The sequence below is a fragment of the Crassostrea angulata genome, chromosome 10 (genome assembly GCF_025612915.1).
Source record: "Crassostrea angulata isolate pt1a10 chromosome 10, ASM2561291v2, whole genome shotgun sequence".
NCBI classification, from domain to species: domain Eukaryota; kingdom Metazoa; phylum Mollusca; class Bivalvia; order Ostreida; family Ostreidae; genus Magallana; species Magallana angulata.
In genome coordinates, this window is record NC_069120.1 from 42,692,721 (window position 1) to 42,701,244 (window position 8,524).

General features: G+C 34.3%; 1 protein-coding gene across 2 annotated transcripts in view; it reads right to left on the reverse strand.

The window, feature by feature from the left end:
• Nucleotides 1-2,370: 2,370 nt before the first annotated feature.
• The window catches only part of LOC128165354 (plasminogen activator inhibitor 1 RNA-binding protein-like), a 6,925-nt gene continuing 771 nt past the window's right edge, over nucleotides 2,371-8,524 (reverse strand). The window contains exons 2-7 of one of the 2 annotated variants that reach the window (XM_052829771.1): nucleotides 8,167-8,290; nucleotides 7,832-8,002; nucleotides 7,238-7,309; nucleotides 5,983-6,060; nucleotides 4,293-4,518; nucleotides 2,371-3,755 (exon numbers count right to left, since the gene is read on the reverse strand). In XM_052829771.1, the coding sequence (XP_052685731.1) occupies nucleotides 3,531-3,755; nucleotides 4,293-4,518; nucleotides 5,983-6,060; nucleotides 7,238-7,309; nucleotides 7,832-8,002; nucleotides 8,167-8,290 (896 nt within the window). In that variant the 3' untranslated portion in view covers nucleotides 2,371-3,530. Of the gene's footprint in view, nucleotides 3,756-4,292; nucleotides 4,519-5,982; nucleotides 6,061-7,237; nucleotides 7,313-7,831; nucleotides 8,003-8,166; nucleotides 8,291-8,524 lie in introns of both variants that reach the window. The other variant, XM_052829770.1, reaches the window with a different exon arrangement.

Sequence of the window (8,524 nt, forward strand, 5' to 3'; positions counted from 1 at the left end):
AATATTACGGAAACTATCGGATATTAACGAAGTTAAAGCTGACATGAATTCATAAAAGCATTTGGTCGCCATATTATTTTCAATCGCTCCTTTACTGCAACCGGGGTATATATACCGGTTGAGAAAGTTACGGTCGGTTGCTTTCCGATCGAGGCATTCAGGTTGCACGGACTTCACGTGTTCGATGTGCATGCGAAGTAAGGCAGCACAGTCTGTGCAAAATGATACGGGCACATTGGACATCTTTTCGAAGAATAAATATATTTTGTATTTCATAACATTGATTGTTGTTTTCTTTATTCTTTATTACAACATTATACTACAATGTGTAGTTCATGCATTTATAAGTCCACCCCTGCGAATGTGTTCGGAATGTTTTCTTTATCGTTGCTAAGTATATAATAAATCCAGAGGTTCTTGAATGAAAGTTCACGAGACTTCACCGATATTTGTTCAGTTCCTGTGAAATTTCGAGCGGAAGTATATGTGTTCGGATAATATTCTCAAAATACGTAAGTTCTGGTCGTTTATCATATCCTACTTTGATTTATGTTAAAACATGAAAATCTTTCAAGATAAGTTTTTTTTTCAACATCTGTCGGTTATTTAAATTAAACGATGATATTCAGAATAGAGTTATCGTTCGTGATGAACCACGTGTAGAGTGGTTGAAAATATAAACATTGGGTTGCTTAAAAAAATCATAGCCATGTTTGATGCTTGTTGTATGCAATACCATGTTTTTTTTTTAAAAAAAATAACGAGTGTCTGTTTTGCATAAGAACTAAGTATATCAAGACATTTTCAAGAAACATTCTGCATAAAATAGTATATTCTGTTTCACTATTGATGCTATTACTAGGTCAGGCGCGGATCGAAAAAAACCCCTTAGGGGGGATCTCTACTTAGCATGTTAAATGTTGCAACAGCAGAAAAAACTATTGCTTTTTATTGTCACATTTATTTCTAGAACACATTTTATCCACCAATTAATGGAGATAAAGTATAAAATCAATAAACCTCTAGATTTTATATTTGATTACAAGTCCCTACTGTAGATTCTATGAAATAGGCTATAAACACGAGGCACGATTTTTACTGCGAAACTGAAAGGGTCAAATAAAAACACGTGGTCTAAAATTTAAATGACAATAACATTCGCAGGGGTGAAAACGATAATAGTATTTTTAACTCTCTTCCATGTTTATTCATAACACAAGCTTTCATGATTTTCATTTACATAGTCCCATTGAACTTTTTTTAAACCGTGCAATATACACCCAGACCTTATATTCTCTGCAATGCAGCAATGCAGAAGCTTTTAATTGGTTTACTGCACTACAAACCTTTTTAAATTTAATTATTTCTTAATTAAAATAAAGAAACATCACAAATGTCACAGAAGACTTCGTTTTTATTTTTCTCTATCAAATCTCAAGAATCCAGGACGCCCCCGAGCCTTGAACCCAAAGACGATCCCCCGACCCCAGCATACAACTGGCGTTTCCTGCGATCTCAAATTATTGATCCGCCCCTGGTGTATATTGTTTGGAAACTTTACAAAGTTTTGTTTGCGGAAAATACTTTGTAAATATACCGAGAATTTATGCGGTTTTTTTCAAGAGGATCCAGGGCATAATATCCCTTGCATGCGGGTCCTGTTAAAGACCCATTCCCAATGGAATATTGACCGTTTTTTCCCACAAAATCTTTTTGATAAATTCCCAAAGTAACCGTGTCGTATTGTGCTATAAAAGATATATTAGGACTGCTAAGTGAGACATCCTGATGTGTCAATTAAAATATCTGAAATCAGAATGTTCTGTTGTGTTTTATCATGATGCAAACATTAATTTAATGATTATATGTGTAATATGCAGCTAAAAACTAAGAAATCTATATAGAATTTTTGCTCTTTTGCTAATATTTGTTTATTGACTATTTTTGCCAAAGATGCAATTTTTCGACGAAAAAATCCCAATTGAAAGAGAACAGGACCTTGTACCAAAGAGGGTCAATTACGCCCTGGGATCCAATCATCATTTGGAGTATTTGAAAATTATAATGGAAGAGAATGACACTTGATCCGATGCGATGTAGTACGCTGTTCATCGTGAGTAGATGTCTTGAAAACATTCGACGTTATGGATTGAGCAAGAGACAGTTTTTTTTTTATAACAGAATGCCATTGGCACTCCCCAGCTTATTTTGTAAATGACGAACGATATCTATTTATAAATTTCTACCCTCTATTCTATAAAAATCAACGTTGATTTTATAGTATAGAGGGTAGAAATTTATAAAAGGATGTCGTTCGTCAATTACAAAATTAGCTGGGGAGCGCCTACGAGAGAATGCATGAACACAAAATCGCCACATTATCGTTTATACATGAAAATACAAAAATGCATCTAAATTTACAACAGATTTATACCACATACTGTAGAAACTCACAATTTCACGTCAACGTTTTTTTGCCGCCTTGACACAATTAAACACGTGTCTTATTAAAATGTGTACGATCTCCATCCCAACATTTGCGTGTTCCGTGGTTCCAATTTTTTCATAAAGGTATTCAAGAACCGCTCCGTTTTAATATAAAACGGTGTTATCATAAGCAGTTTTAATACTGTAATGAGGTATGCTGAAAAAAGATACAACTACTGTTGCTTCTTCAAATCCAAAAATTTCGACCAAAAGGGGAGTTGGATTCGGTGATTTAAGGATCACACATGGTTGGACAAAAGATTTGTGGTTTACTTTTGAAGCTTTCAGATCGTAGTGTGGAAGAAGGAATGCCGTCTTGTTCTCTTATAAAAAGTTTAATCTCACCTTTCAATCAAACACACAATGAATATTAGACATCAGGAATAGACAGGAAAGCGTACAGTTATATAAAGAGGTATATATACCAAAGTTTATTTCTCTTCATAAAAAGTGAAATAAACAATTACAAATATTTTTCACCAAATATCAATTTGTTAATCAATGTCTTTATAACAAACTGAATTATAACAGTTTCATGATCAATATTAAATGAATCGTCTCTAAATGGAAAAAAAAAAAGTTAACATGCACATGGCATATATAAATTGTCAAATAGTTTCAACTGTCAAACGAATAAATATCTAGACCAAGCACTTGATTAGCACATTAGTGGGTCGTCCCTACAACCAATCACTTCCTTCATTCACAGGCTTTCAATCAAAATTATCCAAGTCTCTCCTTCAGGCAGTTTTCTGTAGTTCCGACAATTCACAAGTTTATGAACCATTGATGTGTATTTTTCTTTCTTTTTTTTAATTTGTTGAGATCTCAGCTGGTTTGCCAAACGAACAAACATCCACAAAGAAGTGGTCAAAAACAAATATACAAGAAACTATATAATGAAAAGATGGATTCACATTGAGTTGTGTCTTGCAAGAAACTTCACTCCCATGTGTGGCTTCTTAAAGCAAGTTCCTAACACGCAGTATGAAACTGTATAGTACTTGGGGGAAAATATTGTAAGCAGCATAGCTGGCTGGGCATTACGCCTCAGTCTTCACAAGACTGGGAAAGTCATTTTCGTCATCAAACTTGGGAGCAGATTCCCGGGGCCCCCGTCTGTCGCCCCTTCCCCCTCTGCCTCCACGACCACCTCCACCACCCCTTCTTTCTCTCGGACCTCTGCCACGCCCTCCTCTTCTAGTGTCGGTATTGAATACGAACTTGAAACTATTCACCAAGTTCTTCTGTCTTGAGGCCTCTTCATCCTACAATACAAAGAGTTACTGAATATCAACAAGTCTTCATCTTTACGATCACAGTACCATAGATTCTAGAGCTGTGGATTGAAAAAATGAAATTTATTCACTATTTTAAAAGACAATATCAAACATATTGGTTTACGGTTTCTGTTCTGTTTGATTTCCTTCACATCTGAACTATATTTTACTTTGGTTATAAGCTAGAGAACTTTTTATTCACCTTATGATCAAAATGGATGTATTTTACATCCTTTGACCAATATGACCTCAGATTAAAAAGCTTGTGTGCTACTTTATATGAACTGTAATCATACATACTACAAGTAATTTAGGGAAACAATTTGAAAGTCACTATGAAAGTCAGCAGTTGGCTATATCATTTCTTTTTGTTTTTTTTGCAAATCACTTTTTAAACAAAATTCTTCATAAAAAAATTAAACGAAACCAAAGGACCAATATGTATAGGAATTTCAGGGGATGATGCTTTGAATTATTGACAACTACCGACAAATTAATTCCCCCTTTTTATATTTCCAAAAATACCTCTTCATATTCCTCCTCGTCATCAGATTCTTCATTTTCCTCCTCGAGTTTTTTCCTGTAGGCCGTTCCTTTTTTCCATTGGCTGGTAGCAGTGTCGCCTTCTCCTGGTTTCCTGATGTTGAACTGGTTTCTGGGTCGGCTCTTTTCCTGTTGGGCCTTCCATTCATCAAGGGTCATTTGTTTCGGGGCTTCTTCAGTGGGTTGTTCAGTTGATTCCGTGCTTTCACTAACCAAATAGAAAATCAATATCAGTTTTAAAAATTTACAAGTTCATTATTGATATCTATTTATAGCAAAAACAACACAACTCCTTGATGAAAGCATCCAAACTTTTATGTGCAAATCAGAGAAATACTGGCTAAATTTTCATAATCATATGCTTCAAAGACTACCAGGTTTCTCCAAATTACTGTAGAATCATCAATATTCATGGCTGCTTAATTTCTGTGGACTCATTGTTCCTCATCTCCCATGAATATTAATCTTAACGAGGCCGAGTACAGAACAATTACGCAATCTTTCATGCAGCGTTTCATTTGTATTGTGACGTCATCTTTTTGCTCGGTTGACGCCATGGCGTGATGGTTTCAACTGCAGATATTCAGCGAAATTTGTAAAATTAATGTTATATTGTGGAATAAACATATATGTCTCGAAGTATAAGCTATATTTGGGCTCAGGTTGAAAACGTGAAGAGGGTTCAGCAAGCCTAGCACTCTGTCACGTATTCTTAACCTGCCTACATATAGCTTATTTCATATATTTCAAGACAGTAACCATGTATTTCATATTAAGGACCCTTAATATGTGATGTTATATATTTATTACTTAAATATGTCTGAATGTTTTAATAATACTATAAATATCACCATTTCTGCCTTTGTCAAATAAAAAATAGCCATTATCTGACAAATCTGGGAAATTGGGCATACAAAAATCAACTTTGATAAGACCCCTGGATCAAACCAGGAGGTAAAAGTTGTTTTTTTTATTTGACCATTTGATGCCTTTTAGCAATAACTTTAATATGTAGAACAGAAAAAGAAATCCCTAGGGCAGAATTTAAAAAAAAAAAAATGTGCAAAATTGATATATTTCAAGCAAAATCCCATAGGGTCCTATGTTAAAAATTAAAAATTTGAGATGACCCCCTGAACAAACAGTGTGGTAAATGTCTTATTTTTTATCTTAAAAAATTATTATATTAGTAGAAATTCATGTAAAAAATTTGATTAAAAAATCTAGGGCAGAACAAATTAGACCCGGCCTCGTTAAATCACATACAGAACTAGTTTTTCGTTATAATAGATCCACAAAATTACATGTTCACAAGTTCGCTAAAAATAAACACCGAAAATCAACAAAAATTGACTCCTATGAATTTGAATAATATCACACAAAAGGAAGGCATGGGCTTGATATCCATTTTAAAACATTTAATGTCTTCCCTTTGCATTGCTTAATCACTTCCGCAAGACGACTTGACAGTAGACACGGGCGATTCTAAGTTACTGCAGATCGAATTGTGTTTGTTGTTCGTATCTTGAAATGATTAAAGACAATTTTTCATATTGGCCAAAAATAAGGAATTCAACTTGCTGTCAAAATGAATCTCATATTTCATTCATGGGAAGTGCTTTTGATGTAGAAAGCAAAATCTGCAATCTTTATGAAATTAGACCTGGCTTACTTTGGGTCCTGGTTCTCTGCATCCTCTGAAGGATTCCATTCCTTGGGTTCAGCATCGACAGCCTTCTCAATTTCCTCCCTACAAAACAGTACAGAGAACCATTTGTTGACTGCATCTCATTAAACCGATTGTTTTCTACTTCTGATCATATTTCTAATACATGATGTAACGGCAATTTAAATTCATCAAAATTAGTCCACAACTAATTTAATCAATGTGTTTAAAAAGAGTTCATAAGTCAAAGTAAATTACAGAATCATAATAATTTTATCATGTTCACTTCTCCTTAAACAATGGTGAACATCTGAATTCAAAATGCTTTGAACTCTAAATAAAACACTCTTTTTTCACTCAACAATGCCAATATCTACCACTTAATTATTCATTGCGTTCAAGACACAAATATACAATAACTTTTCCACGCTATCACAAAAAGATGCAAGTTTTAAAATGAATATGACATCAACTTAATATTTTGTGATAGTTTTTTCCCCTAGTACAATATTTATCATTTTGCATCAAGTTTTCATCAAAATGCATATCAAAAACTATGAGCATGCACATCAGTCAATATCTCCATTTGGATATAGAAATTGTGAAGCATTTAAACAATTCATCATTCAAATAAATTCAAATTCTAATTAATGTAAAATGAAATAAAAATGCATTTAACTCTTATTTTTGTTGTACATTGCAATAAATTACATAATTAACATTTTAAAAGCTGACTAAATTGGTATAATTTTGAAAATCGAATTGAGACTTTTCTTTAAAGCAGACAGTGCGACATTTCTAATGAGCCTGACTTTAAGATAGCAACTTTTGTCATTGGTTATTGGGAAGAACATTATGTTCAATAACCCTGGACGCTGTTAAGATTGATAGTTTCAACATCTACTGAAAATAACTTCATGAAACAAAATTTACACCTTAATTTTTTTCCCCGAGATCTTGTAGCATTAAAAGTATTTAATACCATCTTCGTTGGCCAAAAATTTTCGGTCCACTTCGCTCCAAATAAACTTAGTTTCATATAAACCCTTGGTTTATGGCGAGCGGAGTGGACCCAAAACCCTTTACAAGCAAAGATAAATTTAGACTTACTATACTTGAAAGCAAGTGTTGACAACTAAATAATATGAAAATGATTTTCACAGTTGCCTCTCTGTATAAATCACAACTGGTTAATCTGTTAGTTCCGTTGATCTCGAACGTCTTGGTTAGTAGTTCAACCCTTTACCACATTCTGACTTACTGCATATCGTCCTTGAATGATCCCCAGTTATGAGAACCACTCCCTTCTCTCTTCTCTGTGGGCTTCACACCACTGCTACAGCAAAACCAAATAGTTAATTTATTTGCAATACCTCTGCACTTTTTGCCACCATGGAATGGCATATTTTGCCATCATCAATAGCATGCTGTGAATCTTTACACATGCACATTATATTGTGTATATTAAAATGAGCAGAATCATTAATTAAACAATTCATTCCTAGCTCTTTGAATGGCTCATATCCAACTATCTCGAAATAACAGACATAATATTCACCTGCAGGTGACCTAGGAAGCCAATATAACATTTGATTTTCACCACATTGGACTAAATAGATAGATCCTCCTATGAAATATCGCATTTCTTAGTTTTTTTATTAATTTGTCACTGGTCATATAATAAAGTAATTAATGTTTTTTTTCTATTAATACAATAATTTAGTTAATTGAAGTACAATATTCACCTTGCCTCCAGCTCAGTAAATATTGTTCTCCTCGGGTAGCTAAATCATCGTATTGACCTCAAAAACAGCAATATCTGGATAATATTTCAATGTCCAAATGTAACCCTTACGTTCTGTCACTTCCGCTGTGTCGCTCGAAATCCCGTTTTCCGCCTCGGTCAAATCCACCACGACCTCTGCCTCCCCTTGGGGGTCGTCCCTCTCCTCTCCCCCGGCCCCTGTTGCCAAATCGTCCACGACCACTTTCTGGTCGGTTGTAGTTTCCGCCTTCTGGCCTTTCTCTACAATATCAACAGAGAGAAATTAGAGATACTAAACACTTGCCAAGATTGCATAAATGTATGGTTCAATCAAAACAGGAAAAATTCAGTTCCACCCAACACTGGCCAAGATTTCATTTACATTTTTCTATGACGATGGACCAGCTGTAAATACAATGATTTACCTGAACTCATTTTGAGCGTTGTCGTCTCTCCTTCTTGGAGGCCGAGAATCATTGTCGTCTTTCATTTCCCTTGGTTCCCTGTTTTGCCGAGCACTACGAGGGGGACGGGACTGTGTTGGTTTGTCTGTAAATATTTTAACATGTCACTTAAATGCAATTCAAATGGATATTTTGTACAATAACTTTCTTTTAAGAATATGTCCAATTCTGAACAATATACACAAGTAACAATTCTCTTAATAAAAGCAAATAAAAATAATTTATGTTAACACAATTCATGATATGCAATTTATAAATTTTAAACATAATTTGATAATCCCTCACCCTACTTAAATCTATTTTCCCATAAGAAACCAGG